This window comes from Drosophila melanogaster, chromosome 3R (genome assembly GCF_000001215.4).
Source record: "Drosophila melanogaster chromosome 3R".
Classification (NCBI taxonomy): domain Eukaryota; kingdom Metazoa; phylum Arthropoda; class Insecta; order Diptera; family Drosophilidae; genus Drosophila; species Drosophila melanogaster.
The window spans coordinates 26,106,649-26,132,472 of NT_033777.3; the positions used below are offsets into that span (position 1 = coordinate 26,106,649).

General features: G+C 39.7%; 2 protein-coding genes and 1 long non-coding RNA gene across 5 annotated transcripts, besides 1 other annotated feature; 2 read left to right on the plus strand and 1 right to left on the minus strand.

The window, feature by feature from the left end:
• Positions 1-219: 219 nt before the first annotated feature.
• On the plus strand, positions 220-24,026 carry Cipc (Clock interacting protein circadian). 3 transcript variants are annotated; one of them, NM_001276054.1, is given in 5 exon segments: positions 220-694; positions 937-2,229; positions 10,802-10,995; positions 17,787-18,009; positions 22,356-24,026. In NM_001276054.1, coding segments are annotated over 2 exon segments (795 nt in total). In that variant the 5' UTR covers positions 220-694; positions 937-2,229; positions 10,802-10,995; positions 17,787-17,825; the 3' UTR covers positions 22,967-24,026.
• Positions 2,232-10,758: a mobile genetic element.
• On the minus strand, positions 18,161-18,775 carry lncRNA:CR46060 (long non-coding RNA:CR46060). Its single transcript, NR_133455.1, has one exon. It is a non-coding gene; the product is annotated as a long non-coding RNA:CR46060 (long non-coding RNA).
• Positions 20,011-21,220, plus strand: CG14556 (uncharacterized protein). Its single transcript, NM_143207.3, has one exon. It carries the CDS (start codon positions 20,079-20,081, stop codon positions 21,081-21,083), a length of 1,005 nt encoding a protein of 334 aa, NP_651464.2. The 5' UTR covers positions 20,011-20,078; the 3' UTR covers positions 21,084-21,220.
• Positions 24,027-25,824: the final 1,798 nt, after the last annotated feature.

Genomic DNA, 25,824 nt, shown 5'->3' on the forward strand with positions numbered 1-25,824 from the left:
TATCGGCTAAATTTGCTAAATTTAGAACTTAGAACTAATTTAATGTTAAATATGGTTTTAAGAATTTAATATGTTTGATTAAAAATATGATCTAACCAAAAATAAATTTATTTTTCTTTTTTTTTTTTTTTAATAATTTCCTAACACATTTGGCCACTTTTGTGGGGTGCGCAGTGAGTGCCCGCTGAGCTACTATTAAAACGACGCTCGTTCGTCGGACCGCGTTCATTCTGCTTTGGGCGGTCGAGGTGTTCGTCTCGCAGTTTGGTCAAAAAACTGGAAAAGCTACGAGAGCTTTGTATTTCGCGCTGAACACGAGCGTTTACGTATTTTGCAGTCGCACTCGAGTATTCGCATATCCGTGTTTGTTGTTTGCCAGCGCGCGTGTGTGCCACTGTGTGTGTGTGTGTGTGTGTGCGTGTGAGTGAGTGTAGCTGTGTGTAGTGGTGTGACGGCCACACGCGCAACGAAAGCGAAAGTTTTGTTTGGCGCGCGTGTTGCCATTGGCGTCTGCGAATTTGCACACACACGTTCCCTTACCTAGAATAGATTAAAAGCGTGTGAAAACAAATACGAAAAAATACAGAAAATAAGAAGAAAAGATAATGTTCATTATTCCCAATGAGGGTGCATTAAATTAAGGGTATCTAGAGCGGAAGAAACACGACATCAACATCATTCCCGCAGCGTCTGGGTAAGTCGGCAGGTCTCGCGAAAAGGTTTGCCATAAATCTCCCGGCATTAGCATCAGCATTTGTGTGCCACACGTGCGGTGCTAAATAATAATACAAAGCCAAAAAAAAAAAAAAAAACACAAAATTGCACTTGACAGCCGACTTCCGATGCTGAAAGCTCTCCTGCCAACTAGAGAGGTTGTCCTCCTGTTCTCTGTATTTTTTTTTTTGCATCCCCCCTGAATTTCCTTTCCCCGTATAGGCGAGATTTTTTCAAGCTTCGTGCCTCACCTTCTGAAGGACGAATTTAGGTCAGGATCCGTGGGCCTTATCACATGACTCATGGCGTGTCCTTTGGCATTTGGGCTTCCTTGTGCTGCGCTTGCATCTGCATTTCGGCGGGCCACATGGCGTATGCGCAATATTGATTTCTTAAGCTCACTAACTGTGACCTTTAAAGCTCGTACTTAAAGTAATTTACAAATTACGAAACAAACTTATGTTAACCAGATTTAAATACGGCTTACTATTAAAATTAAAAAAAAAATAAATGCTCTCTGCGACTGTTTTATTATATACCTCAAATACTCGCGGGAAATATAAAGCATAAAGTTCGAATAATGTTTTGGGCTTCAGGGACTTTCAATGTTTACATATATTGCCAGACGCACTCAATTTTCGCAAGGGAAACAAAGTGTAACTTAAAGAAAACAAAACTTTAACATGTTGATGTGTTAGCCCTTTATTTGTTTCTGTGCTGTCGAATTCCAAGAACTAAGATAAAAAAGTACTTCCTTCCTTTACGTAAATATGTTTTGGTTTTACATCAGCCATTAAGAGTTCGGTCAAATCGTGTGAAATATTCTTGAAATAAGCACAAAGTAATCATAGAGCTTTGTCTGCGATTTGAAAGAAGAGAAAAGTAGGGAGATTTTTCTGGGCCACTTTTGCAGCTGGTTTTTACGGCGTACTAAAAGAAGCGATGGCTCAGCTAAAGTGAATCAAGCTCAAGCTGTGATCCACAATCGACAGCTGTTTGTTTATTTATTTTTTTTACTCACTCTGAAGACTTTGTATTTGCCTAACTACGATTACTTCAAGTCAGTGAGAAACAGTGCAACGAAATGAGCTTAAGTTCTGGGTATTATTATTATCTTCGGTTCATTGGCACTATTGAACCCATTTATTCTGGGCGTATTTCCAACCGGAAATTGCTTTAGGCAGTCGTGGACATTAAACAGGTACCGAGCATATCTATATCTCTGATAGGTAACTCTTGCGCGTGTTTCGGGGGGGCCGCTCCATTCATGACACCCCATGACGCCCATAATCGTAGATTTATCATTTTTGCTCGAGCGCGCGCGTTCCGCATTACAGCAACAAACAAAGCAGTAAAAAATTGGAAAAAATATTAGCCCCATCCGATATATAAATATAAACAAGCAACAACACGGGCGAAGGCAAAAAGAAAAAATAAATAAAAGACAACAAAATATATATGTAGAGCTGATATGCGGATCGTCAGCTTTGGCCCCAAATGTGGAGAAAAGAGAGCGCGAGTTACCACCCCACCCCCTAAACCCCCACGCCTCTAAACAAATCATCGGACACTCAACCGGGAAGACGGCAACTGGAACACCGCATCCGGCCGAATGCTGACATTCCGGCCGAATGCTGACATTACACAAAAGTCGCACTGCAACATTGTCCCCAGCTAGCCAGCCACATGCCGAGTCGGCATGTTCATTATGCTTACAATTAAGAACCTATGTACTTATGTATAAGACGAAAACGGAGGACTCGAGTAGCCACTCTCTGACAATAAACTTCATACTGATTTTGAACTTCAAGAAAGTCAGTCGTATTCTTTATTGGAAATCTTCACACTACAACTATCTGCTGAAACTTAAAAACCTTCATACATTTACACATCATATCTTCACAAAAGGCTCCACCCTCGATCACGGACTTAACTGGCGCAGCCGGTAGGATGTCCTACCTATTAATAATTACCTACCTGTAAGTAAACATGTAAGAAACGAAACAAACTATATGCAAGATGTCGACTGAAAGTGACTAGGAACAAATTTTTATAAAACAAAATTGAAGTTGTGAAGTACCAAATGAAACTCAAACATATATTCAAACACAGGAAAAAAAAAGAGAGAGGAAAAATGTAAAATAAATAAATATACAAAAAAAAAGTGCAAGTGTACCGTACTGCCGCGCTGACGTGGAATCTATCGCTGATCATCACGCCATCGGTATGTCCATACTCTGCCGAACGTCATAATTTTTTTAAAAAAGTGCAAGTGTACCGTACTGCCGCACTGACGTGGAATCTATCGCTGATCATCACGCCATCGGTATGTCCATACTCTGCCGAACGTCATAATTTTTATAAAAAAGTGCAAGTGTACCGTACTGCCGCGCTGACGTGGAATCTATCGCTGATCATCACGCCATCGGTATGTCCATACTCTGCCAAACGTCATAATTTTTATAAAAAAGTGCAAGTGTACCGTACTGCCGCGCTGACGTGGAATCTATCGCTGATCATCACGCCATCGGTATGTCCATACTCTGCCAAACGTCATAATTTTTATAAAAAAAGTGCAAGTGTACCGTACTGCTGCGCTGACGTGGAATCTATCGCTGATCACCACGCCATCGGTATGTCCATACTCTGCCAAACGTCATAAGTTTTTATAAAAAAAAAAGAGTGCAAGTGTACCGTACTGCCGCGCTGACGTGGAATCTATCGCTGATCATCACGTCATCGGCACTTACATACGCTGGCCAACGCATCGCCAAAGCCTCTATATACACTTATATATGTGAGCATACAATATCAACTACAATCCAATACATCCACGTACTGTACCGCCTCGTTGGCATGGAATCAAACGCTGATCACCATGCCACCGTGGTAAACAAACAAAGCACCAAAGCCTCTCTAATACATTGTACACTCAAAACGCACACTGCCATACGTCGGCGAAAAATCAAAACATAAGCAAAAATCATTTCAAACCAAGCGAGGCTCATTCTGCGTACCACAACGACAACGACACTGCATGTGTAGTGGCGCACCCATGTCTGGGTAGCCGAGGTAAGGGGAAAACGCTTGAGTATCGTCAAGTGTTCTTGCCTTTCACTCTTCTACAATGGGTTGCTACGCTCATGTATTGCACATTCAAAATAACCAAAACAAATGTACTAAAGAAGTCGACATATACAGATATATTTTGTTTCCTTTCATTGTGTAATTTTGTATATCAAACAAATACTAATACCAATCACATTGCAGAATATAAAAGGGAAAATATAAAGCCAAAGACAGACACCCATACACTCTAGTAAACAAGAAATTTGTTCATTATTTTTCAATCATACATAATATACTAAGTAACCTCAAATTTAATGTCAAAAAAGTTCGTTTACAACCTTAGGAAAACTACACGTTCAGTTGTTGGAGTTCCACCAAACACTAATAGGCCCCCACATCCCGTTAGACGTCCTGACTCCCTTCTCCCGATTTCGGAAGAACCCAAATCAATATCTTCCCAAACCCCCAATATGGACTCGGGAAACGATTCTGCCCGCCCCACTCCATCCCCTCTGGCGCCCACTGTCAGTGGTATTAGCTCCTTAATTTCAACTACGTTCAAGCCTAAAGATATCATGGCATTTGTTGAGCATTTGCCAACCTTTGATGGTACACCTCGTCTATTGGACAGGTTTATCACTAGCGTAGAAGAAATCCTGATGCTCATCAGGGGAGCTGACCAAACACCGTATGGCCTGCTTACTCTGAGGACCATCAGGAACAAAATCATTGATAGGGCCGACGAAGCCTTGGAACTGGCAAATACCCCCTTGGTTTGGGATGAGATTAAAAGCAATCTCATCCGCCTCTACTCGAGCAAGAAAAGCGAGGCCAACTTGTTAAGCGAGCTTAACACATTTTCGGACAACCTGACCTTGGGCCAACTGTTCTTTGGTATATCAAAGGTGAGAAGCCAACTCTTCTCCATACTCAAAAACAGCGAACACAACAACACTGTTGTAGATGCAAAAAAGGTTGTCTACAACGAGGTTTGTCTCAATGCTTTTATGACTGGTTTGAAGGAACCTCTCAAGACTTTCGTCAGGATAAAGTCCCCTTCTACACTTGAACAGGCGTACGAGCAATGCCAAATAGAGCAGACCTTATATAGGGCACAAAACAAGCGAACCAACAGACCAGAGCAGGGACCCAATGGATCAGACAATAAAACCTACCGAAATAGCTACGACAGCAATTACCGCAGCGGACGTAACGACCGAAATGACCGTAGGGGACCCTACTCTAACTCTAACTCTAACTCTAACTCTGGCCAAAATAGACCATTTAATTCACACAATCGCACACCCCAATCCGGCACCAAGGACAACCGGGCCAATACATCAAACCCCTTTCGAGCACCTTCACATAGTTTGAATAATATAGAGGAGAACCCTCAACCTGATTCGAATTTTCAGCAAACGGCCTCGGGAAACCAACAGGGTACATAAGCCCAGCCACGCACAACCCCTCGCTTCCTTTTATAAAAATCAAACTATCCCAGACAAACCCCCTGAAGTTTTTAATTGACACAGGCTCTACACACTCCTTCATCGACCCAAAATATGTCGACCCTAGGAACTGTGTGACCTTAGATACGCCCATAACACTCAAAACAGCCCTGAACAGTTTTAAAATATATCAAAACGTCTCTATACCATTTCCACCGGAATTCCAAATCACGGGCAAAATGACCCTTCTACCTTTCAAGTTCCACTCTTATTTTGACGGATTGATAGGAATGGACTTATTATCTTACCTAAAAACAGAAATAGATTTACTTAACCTAAATCTAAAAACCCCAAGTACCATTATACCCTTATGGACCCACAGTAACTCAACTTCAAACGTATTTAATATCTCTGGACATACGAAAACTATTTTGCCACTACCAGTGGAAACCAAACAGGGCGACTTCTACATCGATTCAATTACAATCAATGATGACTTAATAATATCAGACGGGATTTATAATGCCCAAAACAATATTGCTAATTTCGTTATCACAAACTATAGCGAGAGGGATCAGTTATTGTACCTCGAGAGCCCGATAAAAGGCATGCCATACTCCACGGCCAACAATGTTGAACTTTTCAGTATCACTTCAGACACCCCACAGCCCCAAAACTCCGCAGCGTCGTTACAAGCCCTTGGCGTCGATCACCTCTCCTCTGAAGAGAAACAAAGCCTACTTTCACTTTGCAAAAGTTATCTAGATATCTTCTACAATGAAGACAAATCATTGACCTTCACCAACAAGATTACACACACGATTAAAACCACGGACGACACCCCCATTCATACAAAATCTTATAGATATCCTTACATTCATAAAGAGGAGGTCAAAAAACAAATAGAGGCAATGTTAAATCAGGACATTATCAAATCCAGTTATTCCCCGTGGAGCGCCCCCGTCTGGGTCGTCCCAAAGAAAATCACTCCTACGGGAGAGCAAAAATGGCGTCTAGTTATCGATTATAGAAAACTCAACGAGAAGACTATATCCGATAGATATCCAATACCTAACATCGCGGATATCTTAGACAGATTGGGCAAAGCCAAATATTTCTCCACACTTGATCTGGCAAGTGGATTCCATCAGATAGAAATGAATCCCGACGACACACCCAAAACTGCATTTACAGTAGAGGGGGGCCACTACGAGTTCATTAGAATGCCGTTTGGCCTCAAAAATGCCCCAGCCACATTCCAAAGGGTGATGGACAATATTTTTGGAGACCTTATCGGAACTATCTGCCTAGTTTACCTAGATGATATAATAATTTTCTCAACCTCCTTACAAGAACACTTCATACACTTGAAAACTATTTTTGGAAGACTCAGATCTGCCAACTTTAAAGTCCAACTCACAAAATCCTACTTCCTCAGGCGGGAGACAGAATTCCTTGGCCACATCGTTTCACAAGAAGGTGTTAGGCCAAATCCCAATAAGATCGAAGCTATAAAAAACTTTCCATGTCCCCACAGTAAAAAGTCAATTAAGTCTTTCCTAGGCTTGTTGGGATATTACAGAAAATTTATCAGAGATTTTGCGAGACTTACCCAACCCATGACACAAAAATTAAGGGGAAACAATAAATCGATCATAATAGATGATGAATTCAAAAAGGCCTTTGAATATTGCAAAACCTTACTGTCTAACGACCCAATCCTCCAATACCCGGACTTTACAAAACCTTTCACACTAACCACGGACGCAAGTAATTTCGCAATAGGAGCTGTCCTATCCCAAGGTCCGGTGCATAGTGATAGGCCCGTATGTTTTGCTAGTAGAACCTTGTCGGCTGCGGAAACAAATTATTCCACAATTGAGAAGGAAATGCTGGCCATTATATGGGCGGTCCAATACTTCAGACCCTACCTCTTTGGCAGGAGATTCACTATAATCACCGATCACAAACCACTAACTTGGTTAATGAATTTCAAACAACCAAATTCTAAAATAGTTAGGTGGAGACTCCAGCTTCAGGAGTACGATTTCGAAGTCGTCTACAAGAAAGGCTCTCAAAATGTAATTGCTGATGCTCTCAGTAGACCAGAGGCCTCTGTCAACCATAACGAAGCCCTATCAATTCCTCAAAATGTTTGCCCCATCTCAGAGAAACCCCTTAATGATTTTAATATTCAGCTCCTGTTCAAAATAACCCCAGATACAAATAACGCCACACTGACCCCGTTTAAACACAAACTTAGGAGGGAATTCTGTAAACCCAATTTTCAGTATGACGACGTAGTTTGCATTCTTAGGCAGTCGTTAAAACCAAACAAGACATGCGCGGTATTTGCCCCCGACCACATTTTTCAAATGGTGGAACAAGCCTACCAAACCTACTTCTCAGCCCACAGTCAATTTAAACTCATTAGATGTTTGATCTTCCTCCCCGAAATTACTGATAGTACGGAGATCGAAAAAATTATAACCGACTATCACTATAATAGTAACCATCGAGGGATCGATGAAACATATTTACACATAAAACGACAACAGTTCTTCCCACATATGAAGGAGAGAATAACTCAGTTAATTCGAAAATGTGAAACATGTTTAAAATTAAAATACGACAGACAACCTCAAAAGATCACTTACCAAATATCCGAACTACCTTCAAAACCGTTGGACATCTTACATATAGACATTTATACTATTAACAAAAATTATAACCTTACTATTATCGATAAATTTTCTAAATTTGCGGCTGCCTACCCTATAACTAATAGGAATTGCATTAACGTAGTTAAAGCCTTAAAACATTTCATTTCCCAATTTGGTATTCCCAAAAAGCTGATCTATGATCAGGGAGCAGAATTCGCTAGCGATATGTTCAATAAGTTCTGCACTCAATTTAACATTGACCTACACGTTACGTCCTTTCAACAATCCTCTAGTAACTCTCCCGTTGAACGGCTTCACTCGACACTAACTGAGATTTACAGAATAATACTTGACGTCAGGAAACAACAGAAACTCAGTAGCGAGCATGACGAGATAATGTCCGAAACCCTAATCACATATAATAACGCTATTCATTCTGCAACTAAACATACCCCCTTTGAACTATTTAACGGACGTACTCATATATTCAACCAAACAATCCAGTTCAATAACGAACACGACTACTTAACGAAATTAAATGAATTTCGCGAGAAGTTGTACCCCCTCATCACGGACAAACTTTCAAATGACGTAGTTAGGAGAACCCTAAAATTAAATGAAACCCGAACAGACCCCGTAGACCTACAACCAGACACTTTAGTCCTTAGGAAGGAAAACAGACGTAATAAGATTACACCCAGGTTTTCGATTCACAAAGTCAAACACGACAAAGGTCATACATTGATAACTGCTAGGAATCAAAAACTACACAAATCAAAAATTCGAAAAACAGTTTTGAAAAAAGACAAAAGCAACAACGTACCCAACACTGATAATAACTGACCCCACTACCTCTTAACTTACCATTTCAGGTTCACCCTTGTGCCAACTCAGGCTATCCATGTCCATTATTTAAATGATAACGCCCCTATAGCCAAGATAGAACTAGGGAAAGCCTTACTAATTGAGAGGTACAAAATAATTAGTCATGTAATCAACCTACAAGACTACAGCAGATGTATGGAACAATTCCATCTGACCATTAATAAATTTAACCCCGATTCCACGTTGACGGACTCCGTCACAATTTTAAAAACCAAATTAACCCAAGCCCAAGTAAAGCTCAAAGCCCTTACACCTTCATATAGAAACAAACGGGGTTTGATTAACGGATTGGGGAGTCTAGTAAAGGTGGTTACCGGCAACATGGATGCCAACGACAATAAAGAAATACATGAAGAACTTGACAATATAAAGAAAAATTCCGAAGTCAGTAACGACAATCTCCAAAAACAAGTAATGTTTAACAACGAAATACTTATCCGGTTCGAAAATATCACGGACCATATAAATAATGAACAAATTTTGATAAGTAAATTCTTTGATACCTCACAAAACAAAATATACAAACACTTAAACTTACAAGATACCCTTCTGGAAGAAATACAATATTTAAATAGGATTAATTATAACATAGAATTATTCATTAACCACCTAAACGACATAACAGAAAGTATGCTATTGGCGAAAATAAATATAATTCCCAAGTTCATCCTAAATGAACAAGAAATGGATAAAATAAAAACAATACTGGAAAAACAAAATATCACAGTCAAAAATGAACAAAGTATATACAATTTCCTACAAATGAATACACTAAATTACGAACAAAAGATTATTTTTAATATCAAAGTCCCAATTTTTAAACAACCTTTTCATACCCTCGCCAGACTAGTTCCATTACCAATAAATAACACATATTTTGTAATAACCCCAAATTACCTAGCTTATAATATTAATAATAAGAAATTTCATATGACCCGTAAATGCCCCAAACTGGATAATACATTCTTGTGCGACGAGAACTTCTACGTTGATACACCACAGAACAACACATGCCTGGAACACCTTTTGAACGGAGAAAACAGTTCCTGCGATGTACGGGAAACCGGCCCCATCACCGACGTGTTCGAGGCAGAGAGAGGTTACATCTTCGCATTCAACGTGAACAAACTGAAGGTATCCCTAACAAACGGCTCCGAGCTCTCAATAATGGGGTCAGCCATCATCAGATACATTAACGAAACAATACAGATTAACGGTATCGATTACGACGGCACGGTTGACACGTTCCCTGAACAGACGGATTTTGATCTTCCCCCCATGCGAAAAGTAACTAGGAATACCACTATTACGGTACTAAGCCTAGAAAAACTGCACCTCGAAGCCACCCAAACAATGGATAAAATCCTGGCCGTCCATCACAATACTATACAGCACACCTGGACACTCTACACTCTGCTCGGATTGGTAACGTTCCTAGCAGTCATCTTATGGCTGCACCGACGAACGAAACACATCGTCCACATCCACGAGGATCATCACGTACCAATCTACGCGTCATCCATACCTTCGCTATGGCCGTCACTTCGAACTGGGGGGGGAGGAGTTACCACCCCACCCCCTAAACCCCCACGCCTCTAAACAAATCATCGGACACTCAACCGGGAAGACGGCAACTGGAACACCGCATCCGGCCGAATGCTGACATTCCGGCCGAATGCTGACATTACACAAAAGTCGCACTGCAACATTGTCCCCAGCTAGCCAGCCACATGCCGAGTCGGCATGTTCATTATGCTTACAATTAAGAACCTATGTACTTATGTATAAGACGAAAACGGAGGACTCGAGTAGCCACTCTCTGACAATAAACTTCATACTGATTTTGAACTTCAAGAAAGTCAGTCGTATTCTTTATTGGAAATCTTCACACTACAACTATCTGCTGAAACTTAAAAACCTTCATACATTTACACATCATATCTTCACAAAAGGCTCCACCCTCGATCACGGACTTAACTCGCGCGCAGCTCGGACGGCGCAACACGTGCGTCGTTAATTCAATAAAAAAAAAAAAAAAAAAAATATACACAAAAAAATAATAAATAATAGCAGCGAAAAAAAGGCAGAAGAACAAGAGCAACACACAGACACACACACGACCACTCGAGCGTTTTCTCTAGGCCAGTGGGCGTGTGGGAGGGAGGGAGATAGTGATATAGCATAAAAGTTCATTAACGGCATGTGAGCTTTCCTCTGTTTGCTTGTGTTTGTGTGCTGTCTGTGTGCATTGTTTTTATGCCGCTCTCTTGTGGCTTGTGTTTACGATTAACGGGAGAGCGGCTTTATCTCCCTTCTGCACACTAGCCTAAATACACTCAGGGAAAATGTGAGTCCCTGCGAAAGTAAGAAAAGGGGCTATATTACAATATATACTAATACAACATTTGTTTATGAATTCAAAATTAAAATCTTGTGTATTTACCATAAAATAACAATGTCGTTTTCTATATGAATAACTTCATGGAGCAAAATTACAATTTAAATTTTATTATTGGATTAAAATTCAAAATATATTATTTTTAAATATTTTCTTTATTTCCGTTCGAATCACAAGTTTGAGGCATTATGTCAATTTTTTCGCCTTTGCCTAGTCGTGGGGCTCGTGTCTGTGAAATTATCGCGAAGTGGGCTACCGCAGCCGGATTCTAAGTCGCCCTCGACTGCGATTGAATGACAAAGTCTTCTTTGTTTTCTAGTGTGCTTGGTTAATTTTTTCTGTGTTTTAATTTATTCAGGCAACTACAATATTTAATTCTCTTTTCGGTTGGCTTTTGGTCATGTCGTTAGGCATTTGTCTGTGTTTTTTGGTCGCACGTGTGTGGGGATGGCCTTTATTTAAAACTGTAACATCTGAAAATACTAACGGCTTCTGTCGGCGCTCATGAATGCCAAATGTGAAACTTGAGACCAAGATATAACAATAAAAATTGCCTAATTGCCTAATCTTCTATGGTATAATTAATTTGGATAATGGCTTATTAAGAGGATTACACTGTGGGATTCATAGAGATTTATTTAAATCCCACGCCATAAATTATCCGCTTCCGGTAGAACTTAATGTTTATTTATAGGCCAAACGATTCGGTTGGGAAAATATATAGAGTAAATTTACACTCCAGGTCGTATACGTAATGTTTTTTGGTTTGCAACGGAATTTCCACCTGTAATATTCTTTCTATTCAGTTACGAAATTAAAAAAAAAACGTTTAATTTGGTATAGTACTTTACATACTCTTACGGCGTGATGGCTATCAATCAATGTGGACTCTTGAACTGCCCTACAACAGCTGTTTGCACTTGGCCAACTCACTGGCAAACACTTGATTCGTTACCGGGCGATATAACTAATTGCTGACCCAATACCGAGGGACATACGACGCCTTAATAAATATAAATGTTAACGTAAATGAGTGCACGCGCCACTATTTGTATGAGGAAACACTCGATTCGGGAAAAGTAAACCGACGCTGCCCATCCCCAATATACTATATACTATATATGTATTTATATGTATATACACATTTATCCAATAAATGAGCCACACGTGCGGCTGAGACAAGCAATATGCGCTCAATGTCGGTTGGCTTCTATTGTCTTTACTTCTCCCGTTCCGCCATATATTTTCCGTTCGTTTTATGACCACATTAGCGAATTATATTTCACTGCCATTCAAAGCGTATAGACAGACACTAGGCAAACATGAATTTAACAAAGCCTTGCCAAAACTTTTGGTAGGAGTTGGCCAACACGCGCCGCTTCTGGTTATCCCTTGTTTTTTGTTTTCTGGGGGATGCCCCATTGCAGACTACTGACTTCTGTCAGTGAACTGTTTTGGGCACTCTTTTGTTATGCCAACTTGGGGTCATGCTAGTTACTTATCTACAGAATAGTTGATTTCTGACTAAATCAATCAATCAATCACGAGCGCTACAGTTATTATGATCACAATCAAATGCTTGTGCGATTCAAGTTTCCTGGAAAGTGTAATTAAGTAAAGTTATTTGGTTTGGGAATTTTATCTAAAATAAACTAAAATATTTTTTTGTCAAACAATAATTTGTTGCAATACGAGTATTGTATTTAATTGGTTTTATTTTACTGCCAGAAATAAAGAAACCGTGATAATTGCTGCGGCTTACCTGCCAAATATGATTTGTTATTAATAAAGTTAATTGAGTTTTTTGAATGAACAATTTCGTGGGCTTGGCGTATTGAGTAGAGCGTGAATTGGCTAAAAACTATCATTGAATTGTAAAAGTATTCTTTGCCTATGATATAAATACATTTTATTCATCAAAAAAATAGATTTTAATTCAGTTGTTTTTGCCGCAACAAGTATACGCCCTGTTGCCTGGCAGAATCAGCCACACGTGCTCTTAAAAGTCATTAATTAATGTTAATTGCCGTGCTTAACGTTTTTATGACGTGCCAATGAAACGAGCCAAACATAATTATTGCTGAAAAATGTCAAACCGTCAAACACTCTTGAAAGACGAAATTTATGTTCGCAAATCATTAATTCAAGCAAAACCAAATAATACAATCAACGAGCTTTGTGTATCTCCTTTACCCACGATCTAATTAGCCGACATAATGGAGTCCAATAAAAGTTGAAAAATAAAATCAGAAATATTCCGATAGACATCTATGTTTTTGAGACACAACTTCAGGTTTTCGATATGCATAAAATTCATGCCGTTCTATCAATTAGTGACGCACGACCTTTATCAATCACATTCATGTTTTATGTCTTCGGGAGATCTTGTTTCGATATGTGGGCTTAACAATAAAAATTTTATGAATGCCTTAGGCATTCAGACGTTTAGCTAATAAGGCTGTTGATTAATTTAAGTCGGTCTCAAAAGGGGAACAGAAAACAAAAGGCTTAATGTCCATTATGCGCCAAATAAGAATCGAAATTCAACCAATTTTTAAGTGGAACTCTTGTGTTTCAGTAATGTTTTTGGACTTTGAGCTTGAGAGAGTCTTATTAGTTTTCGGCTACCGAATTTGAATTTTAAATTCCAATAGGGTTTCATCACTAGCCGGTATTTTGAAAAACACACATTGCCCTATGATGGATGGTTCTTAGAATATATGCGGTAAGATTAGCTGAAGATTTGCGAATGATTATTTAGTGGTCTTGGATAAAACTCAACTCGGGACTGCGGATGGAAGCCAGACAATGTCCGTCATTATTTCTCGGGCCAATGTGTTTGTATGGTTCCGGGTCGTTGTTTTATGCCTGCCATTTCTTGCGTGTTATTGAATTTTTGCTATCGAGAAGTCATAATTTGGCACACGTGTACCTCATTTAATTGTTGGCCATCGGCACTTTTTATTGCCATTTTCGTCGGCTTCAATCGGGTTACCGAAATTTCATCATCTATTTGTTGTTGTTAGACTTAGATCACGTTAACGAAATGCAGAAGAAGTGTGAATATAACCTGTCACTTACTTGCGCTCCCCCCAACAAGGCGCAAACCCACAATGGGCACGTTTATTCCAACTCCAGGCGTATCTAAATACAATTATGACGCATTTTGATAGTCTTTTTGGCTCATTTTCAGTTTGTTTAGTTTGTGCTGTGACTGTTGCTGTCTGGCTTTTAGGCGCATGTGCCGAGATAAGAAAGAAAAATTAGCACTTTGATGACTTGCCAATGGGCCAACATGAGCTGTTTTGCACTTCTAATAAAACTAAGGCTAGCTGAACGGAAAATACCCTCAATAACTTATTAAATTAAACTAAATTGTTTCTTGTTTGAAAGTTGAGTTGTGAGACCAAGAGGCTTTCAATTATTTAGTATAATTCAATTATTACCTAGCCTTTTGGTGGCTTATTATTGTCTTAAGAAAACTAAAATAGCGATTGTACCTCTTTGAAAAATAGAGGAAGAGTATAGGATAATAAATACACAAATCTTAAACAAACGTGGTTCGTGTAAACAATAAATGTAAGACACAGTCATAAAGTAAACATGCTGCGGAAAGTTTTATTCGTACATATAGATGAGATTTCTGTTTGCTTGCGGCGTCTTTAAAATGTCCCGCGCGTGTAAAGTTGTGAGATAAGGTCAAAAATGTGCGGAATTCCCCCTTAGAGATTAAAACAATAGAAATACACGTGTGAGTTTGCAATTAGAAAAGAAAGCGAAATTAAATGCAAGGTAACAGCATTACTCAATATTAAGTATACGCCCCGTATGACATATTAGAAATATTATCTACACCTGCGTGCGTTTCTAATCTAAGCTGCCTTGAGCACTTTCCTCGTAAATAAAAGCCGGATCATTTGGGTTATCAATATTCCAAGACCCTCCTGGCTAATGCAGCCATTGGAAGATGATGGAGCTAAACATTTAGTAAAACGAGACCCCAGTGCAACTTAAACCGCTTACGCAGCGAGCACACAAAAGACAACCACATGTATGAGTGCTTATAAGTATTTATGCACAGCAAAAAATTGTCTTTAAGTTTAGAGTTAACGGGCTTTTACTTAAAAGAAAATTTGTTAATTTTGGTACTTAGAGCGGAACATTTTCGTTTACTTTGCCGAAACAAATGAGTTATGGGACGATTTAAATATGTTTTCAGTGTGTACCCATGTGTACTCTAATGTCTGAGAGGGAGTGCTGCGTCCTATGTAAACGAACAATGAGGGCATTGTAGAGCCCGCAGCGTTTAGCGTTACGCATGACAAATAAATTTCAAAATGGCAACGCCTTTGCAGACGGGCGCACACGTTCCTGTAAAAAACATATATATAAAAAAAAAAAACGAGTGCCTTGAACTCTAATTTTATGTCAGTTACGCGTTGACAATACTTGGCTGGCTCATGTGTCTGGGTTGCAGCCGCCGGTCACAACAAAGCCACGACAATTTCCCAAACATAAAGGAACAAAGAGATACCCCTCTAAAAAAAAAAAAAATAAAAGACAAAATCGAATTTCCCTTCCGTTCTGGTGGCGTGTGAAAAGTCATTGGCATAAGCAGATTCCATTGTTTTGTCTTCACTTCTTGCTTTGACAGCTGACAAACTGTGCGTGTGTTTTTTATTTATTTATTTATTTATTTATTTATTTATTTTTGCTTTTGGTTCTCCTGGCGTTTTTTTGTGGCGTGTTATGTTGAACAATTATTGGCTAATTTGTAGGCACGCAGCGGGAAATCTCATCAAAGTTGCTTGATTGACTTGACCTCCAGCTTGCAGGTGGCAGAGCTACAGGTGTCTCTGGTGAAACGTGTCTGAAATTTATGCACAATCTCCCTTTAAGCCTTAAATCTTTTCTATGCTTTAAGCACTGTACATTTTCCTGGCTCATGGCGTTTCCCACAGGAAGAAGTCCTTTTTCCCTGGTACCTCCTTACGATTCTGCCTCCCTGTTTTTCGTTTCAGGCCCGCACGCGCCGCATTAAATTTGCCACTGGGGCAATTCGTTGAGGCTTAGTATTTGTTACGCACATTTTGGTCTTTTGTTACAGGCATTTTCCGGGCTCCGCTTAAGGGACAAATGGGCACCGAGAAAATAAATTTAGCATACCAATCCTGCTTATTAATTTATTTATAATAATATGCATGCGTTTACTAATAACAACTTTTTTATTTAACATAATATATATCTTCAATATAGCAAGAGATAGTTAGATAATAAATTAGAAATGTTATAAAATAACGCGTATCCAAATATTTCGAAGTTTTATATTTCCAGGCGCAAATTTAAGAGATTTAAATTCGGAATGAAATTTCAATTATATTTTAGATTCGACTTTTTCTCTAAGTGGACTGAGCAAACGCCTAGTCGCAGATCAGCCATCTAAGACTTTAACTATCGGATGACGGATAAGGCATAAATAATGAAAAGCAATTTCAGCGCATATTGGCGCATTGACATCGACCTGAATCCGACAGTCAGTGGCGTAGAAGGTGGGCAGGGGAAGGGGGTCTGGATATCGTCTTAGCCGCCCACAAGTATTTTACATTGCGGACAAGGGCAAATGGGCTTGGGGACAGGTTGGTAAAATGCCATCAAGGGCCACAAACATTTCATCATCGTCGCGAGCGCTTTTACCAAATGTAATTACACTCAAGAGATACACGTGCCGCCAACAGCCGCTCGTTTTTGGGGCGTTTTTCAATTTGAATTTGACTGCCGACAGGCGGGGCTCATCTCCACTCATCTCCCGGCACTTGAGCAAATTTGCCTGCCCGCCGAAATGCCCGTCCATCAATATTCCGACCCGTCCTTCCCTGCAAATCCACTTCAAGTGAGTTTGTTTACCTTTGCCGATGGCTGGTCTTTAGTTAGGATTTTGAGCCCACCTAATGAGCTTTAGCTGGCGGGTGCTTCGTCTGAAATTCCGCTTCGATATCCAGACTGCTTCAAAATGTCAACTTGAGAAAGGGAAACGACGTTGACTTGAGCTTTGAACCTTTGTTTGGCTCGAATGATTTATGTAGTTTTAATGTATTAGTGAATCTGATCTGGCTGAAAACAATGAACTGGATTTAGCGAGGATTAAATAAACAATTCATGGTGATTAACAGAAACGCAAGGAAGATGTACAATTTAAAAGATTCATATATCTTCAGCGGATTCTCAGTAAGACGGTGCCTTTTCCTTATCATTTGGAATTCCCTACGCACTCATTGTTAAAATTTAATCATAATGGTGCCAGGCAGTTTTCGGTTCCAGTACTTATCGACCCCGAAGTATAAACGAATTTATGACGACGTCATATCCTGCCTTTGCTCAATAAACACAAGATCTTTTAAGTATCGCACTGCACTGCAGCAGATAATTTTCAGATTGCTCAAAGTTAAACGAACCCAAAGGAATTCGTTTCTCTGCATTCGAATACTCAATTTTAATTTGTTTACTGGTCGGCGCGTGCAGATCGGCAGCTTAATTACGCACTAAAACGTTTTATCAATTAATCAACGCGGCGGCTAATTAATTTGTGCTTCTACTTTCATTTGCTTTCAGTGTGAATACACGCTGCCAAATAAAAGAAGACTCAAGAAGATGGCGCCCACCATATGCTCGGAGAAAAAGCAGCTGCGCGAAACGCGGCGACATCATGGCGTGGCCACAGCCGCCATTTCATCAGCATCCGCAACCGCATCCACCGCATCATCGTCCTCGTCCTTGTCCGTGGGATCCACATCTGCAGCTGCCGCCACACAAGCTAGTTCGGTGCTCAACCATGGTGAGTAAACACTGAGATTACTCAGTAAAATGTAGTAGCGAAAATACAATAGTTCGCGTTAGGTTTAATATTCTTATTTTATTAGTTTCACACGACTGTATTACATTCAAATTTTAATTAATTTAAGCGCAATTAAATCTATCTCTCATTTATAATTTATCATATATAGAAGCTTAAGTCAATTTTGTTCAGTGCCAATAGCTTGCGGTGGGCGCACGCGGCGTATACGTAACATAGCCTTACATATTCATTGCAATATCCGCCTTGTCTCTTATCTGTTTTACTTTATTTTTTTTTTTTGGTATACCCTTTATATTCAGAATCCCCTGCTGATTTGCTGATGTCGTTGGTGTTGTGACTGTTACAAGTCCATTTCCCAGTTGCCAGTTGCCGAGCTGCTCACGTTACTCGGTCATGTTTAATTAATTTATGTAAACTCGGCCACCCACCTCCGTTCTCGGAGGTCTGTCCTCGTTTCCCACTTCCTCATTGCCATATAACCATGCATATGTGTGGCTCGACTAGAGAACTGGAATGCTCAAATGCACGTGCCATGGGCGATGGGCGATGGGCGTTTTGCGATGGGTTCACAATTGGGTTCGCATCGGGTTCTTCACGTGTTGGTCTCCGGTGTTTCATTGATGCTAATACTGCCAATGTTGCTCCATGGAAGGCACGCGAGTTTGGTGTTATGCCACAACAATTTGCGTCAGCAATTGGCTCCAGCTGCTCTTCCGCCGGCATTGGCTGTTGGGTAAGACAGACTCGGCTCGCAAATCTGGCTGACACATTTATATAAGCGATCTAATGCCGCATGACTGCCACCGAAATGGATATGGGCTCAGTGGGATGCAATGGGTATCGAGTAGCAGGCGAGAAGGCAAGACAGTTTATCAAGTATCTAAAAATAGAAATTTTCAGATCAAGTCGATTTAAAATATATGGATTATTATTAAGATTAATTCGAGATTAAACAGACAACAAACCGCGTTCTGGAGATCATTGCTCAAATTTAGAGCAACAATTAGAAAGAAATTTAAAAGATACTTGCAGAGTCTTTAGAATATTTTACACATCCCAGTCAAATGATGCCCACTGATTACTCATTAGCCAAGTGCAATTGCCCGAACATTTTCTTAGATATTTTCCAAGAAATATTTCACAAGCACACGTAGCCAGGGGCGTCGGCCTGCGGGGCTTCCACATAAGTGTGTGTCATAACCTCCAGTGTTGTTATTGCTGCTGTGCCACTTTTGCCGGAGCTTTATTTACATGTTTTGCACATTTACTTCGCTTGCTTTTAGCCAAGTTTGCTATTTTTTTTCTCTTTGCTGCTGGTGCCATTTCCAAAGTGAATTCATTGAAAGCACCACTGTTGTTGCTGCCTTTTTATTTGTGCTCGTTGCTGCCTGCTAATTTGCAGCAACACATAAAAATAAACTGAAAGAAATACACCGACACAAGCCTTAAATAAAAATGGGTGTGACGAGGCCACGTGCAAGCCTCATGACGCTACAAATTCAAAACCCCCCAAACTCGTCAGCCTTCCCTGGGGAGGCGGCGTTCGAAAGGGGCGTGGCAGCCGGAGGGTTGGAATGTTGGCCAATGCCCTCGCCCTCTGCCATCACTGAAGGTATTTAACATTTTATTTCCATTTTAGCATCACCGGTGACTAATTCACAGAGAACGAAGCGAGGCACGTGCAATGGCGCGGCGATGACGAGGCAAGAGAACTCCAGTACTTTTAAAGTGTGTGAATAGAAGTTAGATACAGCCCAATGTTAGATACACACTATCAGTGTGGTTTTAAAATGGGTTAAGTAAATAGTTTGTTCTTAATATTGAAGTATCTTTTAGATAACTTAAATTTCTGTTGAGCAACTGCAATTTTTTATTCCAAGCCCAAGGCGCAAGCGAAAAACTCGATTAGTTTCATTAGTTAGTTTTTTACGAGAAACCCATTTTAATTCAAATGAAGTTACTAACTGTCAACCATAGTAGTAGGAGATTTTTGATTTCACTCGCATGAAAATTAAAGTACAAAACAGGAACAGAGTTCTTTCTTAGTCATGGAACTTGAAAACGTTAAAAGTTTGGGGGAAATTGCTAAATGTGCAAAGATGCCATTAAACGAAATGGATCTCATATCCCGAACTTCGAAATGTGGAAAAAGTGTTTTAGAAATCTTCGACGTCGATGAGAAGGTCAGTTTCTCATATGATGGAGGTGAGGAGGAAGAAATGGATATTCTCGATCGTTCAGAGCAGTCTGATGATCGACCAGTGAAAATGGCACACGATATTGACTGCCTGATTCGACAGATTGAGCTTATGCAAATAGCGATTAGGAAGCGTCAAGTTAAGAAGTGCAGCGAAGAAATTAGCGAAGAAACTGCTGAAATAGAAATAGAAGCCGGTGCTCAAGTAAAGTGCAAACAGCGGAAAAACCAAGGAATCGACATTAAGATTAAGGAAAAGTCTGTAGCCATTTGTCCGAATAACCAACCTTTGTGCGGCAATGAATTGCTGGAAGCCAGGAGTCTTCGTCAGGCCCACAATCGCATTCAATTGCAAATAGACGAACTGATCTGCAGGTATAGGAAACTCCGCGAAATCATCCACCAAATGCGCGAAAGGATTCGCTGCATGGAAGGCAATCTTATAGATTTAAATTCTGAAGCCGTTAAGTATGTAGCTTGGTCCAGCGAAGTTTCCAAGGAACTGAAGTTGTGCCAGGAGCGATACAATTACCTTGTCAATGCCAAGATGTCCAAAGCGGATGCAAAAAAACTAGACCACGCTCACACCACACGATTCCTTAAACAAAATGCAGCTTGCCTTTCCAAAAGTCGTCTAAAGCGCGAAATCGCTGATTTCAATGGCGAGGTCAAGGATCTTGTGAATCTAATGAGTGAATTGCACAAGGAACTGGATCGGAATATGGCTGTTTTCGAATCACGGCATTCGAATTTTCTTGATGATCCAGAAGAGTTTCTATCATCCTTGACTGTGACGGTTAGACTATCCGATGAGTTCCGGAAGTCACAAATGAAACTTGAAGACAGCGCCAATTAGAATTTGATCATTAAAATAGCTTTATTTATTGTTAAGGGAAATATTTCATATTAGCACCATTATTTCGACCAAAAATTACTAATAATAAAAATATATAAATCGGTCTTCGTATTAAAAACAATAAAAATAAATTACGTAAAATGGACGTAAAATGTTTCTGGCGCAGGAAGTCCCTGATGATGTGTTAGCCCGCTTCGCACAATACGTCATCGACTTTCTCTCATTTCCTTTCACCTTTCACGAGGGCGTCATTAGTTGGCTGCTACCTTCACGGAGCCAATCTCACGTTTCGCTGCACTGGGGCAAGGTGTCGTTATCACGTAAGCTCTATTTGGCCAACCTGACAACGACTTCGTTCCAATTTTAGCGATTCCTCGGGTGCAGTGCCATGTGCAGCGTAAACTTCTAGGAGATGCGTCATGACCCTGACCATAGACACAGTCTATTTCCAATCGTTGTGTGCAGGAATTATGCGCTTACATACAGATATGAGGTATACATATTCATTAGAGAATTGTAACTTTATGTGTACATGCTTATTCCAAATGAATTGTGTAGAGCCAGCTAATGAAAATTATAATATATTCTTTGTTCATTACATTTTTTAATTGCAGAAATATTTTTGTTTGTATGACCTACATTTCATTTTCTATATGTAAGGCACATTTAGCTTTATATATTTTTGGTTGTGTTTCATTTTTCGTGACTTTCAACAGCTGATGTTTGCAATGAGCGTTGCGACTGCTAATTGGTGCAAAAAGCGTTGTCGTCGCCGGAACGCTTAACCCTGGTGCTGGTCACGTTTTTTGCCCACACGCGATGACCACATTTACATACCAGATACCCACACAGAGACACATGCACACAGACAATGTTGTAGACATCGACTGATTAGCTAAGCACTTGACCACACAACTGCACCGTGGGCTCGGAAAATCGCTGTGCTTTTAGTTTTTTTTTTTCTAAATCAGGAAACGAGTTTAATTTTAAACTTCATTAAATGGGTTAAAATCATTGTATTTCGCTTACGTGCAACAATTTGTAGACAATGTATAAAAACGAGGTCATGTTATTAAATTGCCTGAGTTCGCTCACGAGCTTTGAGCTGCGAATTACACACTCAAATGATTAATTAATTAAAGTTAATTATTAGCTATATTATTAATTGTTTTACAAAAATTAGACATGATTTTCATTCACTGTACAGCTTTCAAGCTTTTTCTTTGTTCACTACTTAACTAAGTTTCTTTGTTCCTCTTTTTGTGTTTGCAGTGGCCAAAGGTTCGATGAACTCGATGAGCCGCCGTCGACCGGCGCGATTACAGCGCAGGATGCCTCACATCCTTGCCCGCGTGTCCTCCTTCTCCACGGACACGAGCAGCGGCGTGGAAACGGAGGTGGAGATGGACTCCGAGCAGAGGATGCAGCTGGACGACGACCGCTACTCGGATGCCAGGATCCAGGGACTGCAGCAACAGCCACATTCCAGCAGCGACAACATCAAGACAGTATTACAGCCGACGACGGCTAGCGGATATAGTAGCAAGCAGAACCGATCGGCCAGGGCCAAAAACTGTGATCGAGAGGTGCCGCTCCAGATAGAGGACGACCACGATGGCGACAGTGGGTACGAGTACAGCCAGGATCCCATAAAGGAGCAGCACATGTACCACCAGAATAGCGAAGGCCTGTTGTCCATTGCCATCAAGACTATCAAGCTGGTGCAGCGCAACAAGCTGCTGCAAAAGCGATTGGCCCAACTGCAGCTGGAGACCTCGGAGTTCATTGCCTCGGTGCTGGCCAACCCGGAAAATCGCCAATTCCGTGACAAAATGTCGCCAAAGGCAGAGGCCAAGGTCAGCAACATGCTGCTGCGCCACTAAATTGATCTGGAAAAGTCAAAACAGGCCCCATTTCTGGACGTGATAAGAGTTTTATTTGAAAACAAATTTTAAGTCATAGCGAATTGTATTTGATTTTTTATGTATTCGCCCAGAGCATTTGTATTCTGTCGCTTAAAGATTTGACGTATTTATTCGCATTGCTCGGCATGTTGCGGCAACATTTTAGGCAACATCCAAGAAATATTGCCAGCTTCTGGGCTGAGCGTGTAAATTACATGGAAAATATATGTAAAATCCGAATATCATGAATACACGTAATGTATTAAGTTGTAAATGCTTCGCTGCCTATATTTTTGAAATTCCTTGTTACAATTTTTGGCTTTTATATGCGATATGCATAAAAAATTTTTATTAATTTAATACCTTTAATTTATTATTACCATAATCGAATAGATTCCTTTTTTAAACGTATTTTCAAATTTGTCCACAATACATACATTATACACGTCCAGAAATCCAAATTTCAATGGGCTTCGTTTTGAAAAATTCGTACTGATTAAATATACAAACATATTCATCAAGGTTTAATGAAGAAATCGCTATGCTAACATTTACAAAAAAAAAGAAAATATTTATACGAATCCAAAAAGTCCAAAAGTGTATCTGTAGTCGTTAAGAAATTTTATGTTTTACAGTCTCTACACTCAAGAATTAATTTATAATAAATCTATCTAATACATATATCTAGATAACCCCAGCATAATCAATGGAACCCTACTACGCTTTTCGCTTTATACAACAAATAGATATAGTGAGAATTAATTGATATGCAAAGCAATTGGTTTAAAGAAAAATACGTAAATTTTTTTCGGTATTATTAAACTAACTGATATATTTCAATGAATATGCCTAAGTATATCGAAACTATCAAAACGCTACAAAGCAACACAAATCAAAGCAAAACCAAAATACCAACTAAAAGCAAATCTTTCCAATTCTAAATCTTTTAATAAACCTCTCTGGCATATTCCTCCTACCTAAAGGAACAAATCATCCAACTCATAACAAAAGAATTCATCAATAAAATTAGTGACCAATTAAACATATTTCACATTATTTCTTTTTGGGGTTTCTTGGCTCACACGCAGCCCGACCATAAAGTAAACAAGTCATGGCTGTGTGTACTTTGGTCGTGTCAATAACACCCAATCAAAGCGTTCAAAGACCATCTCGGCTGCACAGATTTGACATGGAGTCTGTCATCGAGTTTGTCACGAAGGTATGGATGTTCTGAAAAACGCTGAATAAGTGGTGGGAAATATTTAAAAAGTTTATTCAAACATTTTAAAATGACAAGGTTTAATATGACATAAAATGATGTAGAAGCACTTAGGTAAAACAAAATCTAGATTACACATTTTCGGAACTCCCTATCAATTGTTGGTTATAATGCATATCCACTCAATAGACATAAAATTATTCAGCAATTGTTTCAAGATCATTCAATTAAGTCGGCCCTCTTTAGCCTGGCTAAGACCTTTTGAGTGTCATTTGTGGCTTGGATTTTGATGACGATGGTGGTACACCCTTGTCTGCACGTCGACCAAGTCTCAACTCGGCTCTTAAATTTTATTTTTAACCGCACTCTTGACACTCAAAGCACTCGGCTCAATTTCAGCCCTCAGATGCAAAATCATAATTTTTCCAAAGCGCCGGTGACGTTGGTCAATCATCGTGATGCGTTTATGGCATTGCGGGTGCTCCATCAGCGGGGCTATTATTATTGTTAGTTTACAGGCATTATATTGTTTTATTGGGTTTTTTACGCACTCCGGTCACGACTTCATCTGTTTGAGACACGTGATTTATGGGGCCCAAGTGCTGGGCGACCCGGCCCACTTGACACTGAAGAGTTTTTATTGCCCACCCGGCAAGCGGTGCAGAAACTGTTGATTTGGTTTATTTTGATGCCGTGATTCGGATTCGTATTTGGTAATTTGTATTATTTGATATCCGTCTGAGCAGCCACCGTTTGTTGTCTTTGGCTGCGGAGCGTTAAATCGCCAGCATTTTTTGTATCAACTCAGATTTGTATGCTTGTTGCCTTGACAAGGTCGTTCATGAAGTGCGTTTGGGGAGTGTTTGTCCAAGTGATTAAAATTTATAATATAAGTAGTGAGTCCATTGAAGTAGCTGGCCTATAAATAACTTTAGCACTGGCACCACAACTGCTGGGAATAATGCACTTGTGTTACTTGTTTGCTTGAGCCAATTTTTACACTATGCGTTGGCATTGGAAACTATTTGAGTTTGCTAATTTGCAAATCAAGTATGTAAAATGTGAATTCGTTAGCAAACATTTCATATATTCTGTGCTAATTATGAGAAGGTTCTTTTGAGAGATGTGCAACACATAAGCAGATAGTTTGTTTAATTTTTTTTTTTTTAATCTCATACAAAAATCTCAAAAAGTGCAGTCTCACTTTCTGCCCTGAGCAATTACTTTTTGGAAATTCCAGATTTGCAATTATCCATGTATACCCTTTGTTTGGCAGTTAAAATTTAATTAGCAAGACGTATTGTTTCCTGATCCATAATCAATTATCAGGTCACCATTTGAGTAGTTGAGCACTTGGTGGAGTACGTGTTTGAACTCCATAGAAATGAACGAGCCAGGCTATTTTACACTTGCCGCCGAGTCATGCCAAATGAATATGCATAAAAGCTGGGCAAATATCGAATAAAGCAATGCAAAATGCATTCATGTCCATATGCTCAGATTGTAGCTATAAAAAGAAACATATGTATTGTACTCAAGGTCACTGATTTTACGATTCACCAAAATCGCCAAAAATTAGATAAAAAATGTATTGTGAAAGTAACTGCGAAATCGGGCG

Coding starts and splice junctions, on each gene's coding strand:
- Cipc (NM_170259.4), top strand. CDS start 17,826: ATGGCGCCCACCATATGCTCGGAGAAAAAGCAGCTGCGCGAAACGCGG. Junction 18,010..22,355: donor TAGTTCGGTGCTCAACCATG/GTGAGTAAACAC, acceptor TTGTGTTTGCAG/TGGCCAAAGGTTCGATGAAC.
- CG14556 (NM_143207.3), top strand. CDS start 20,079: ATGGAACTTGAAAACGTTAAAAGTTTGGGGGAAATTGCTAAATGTGCA.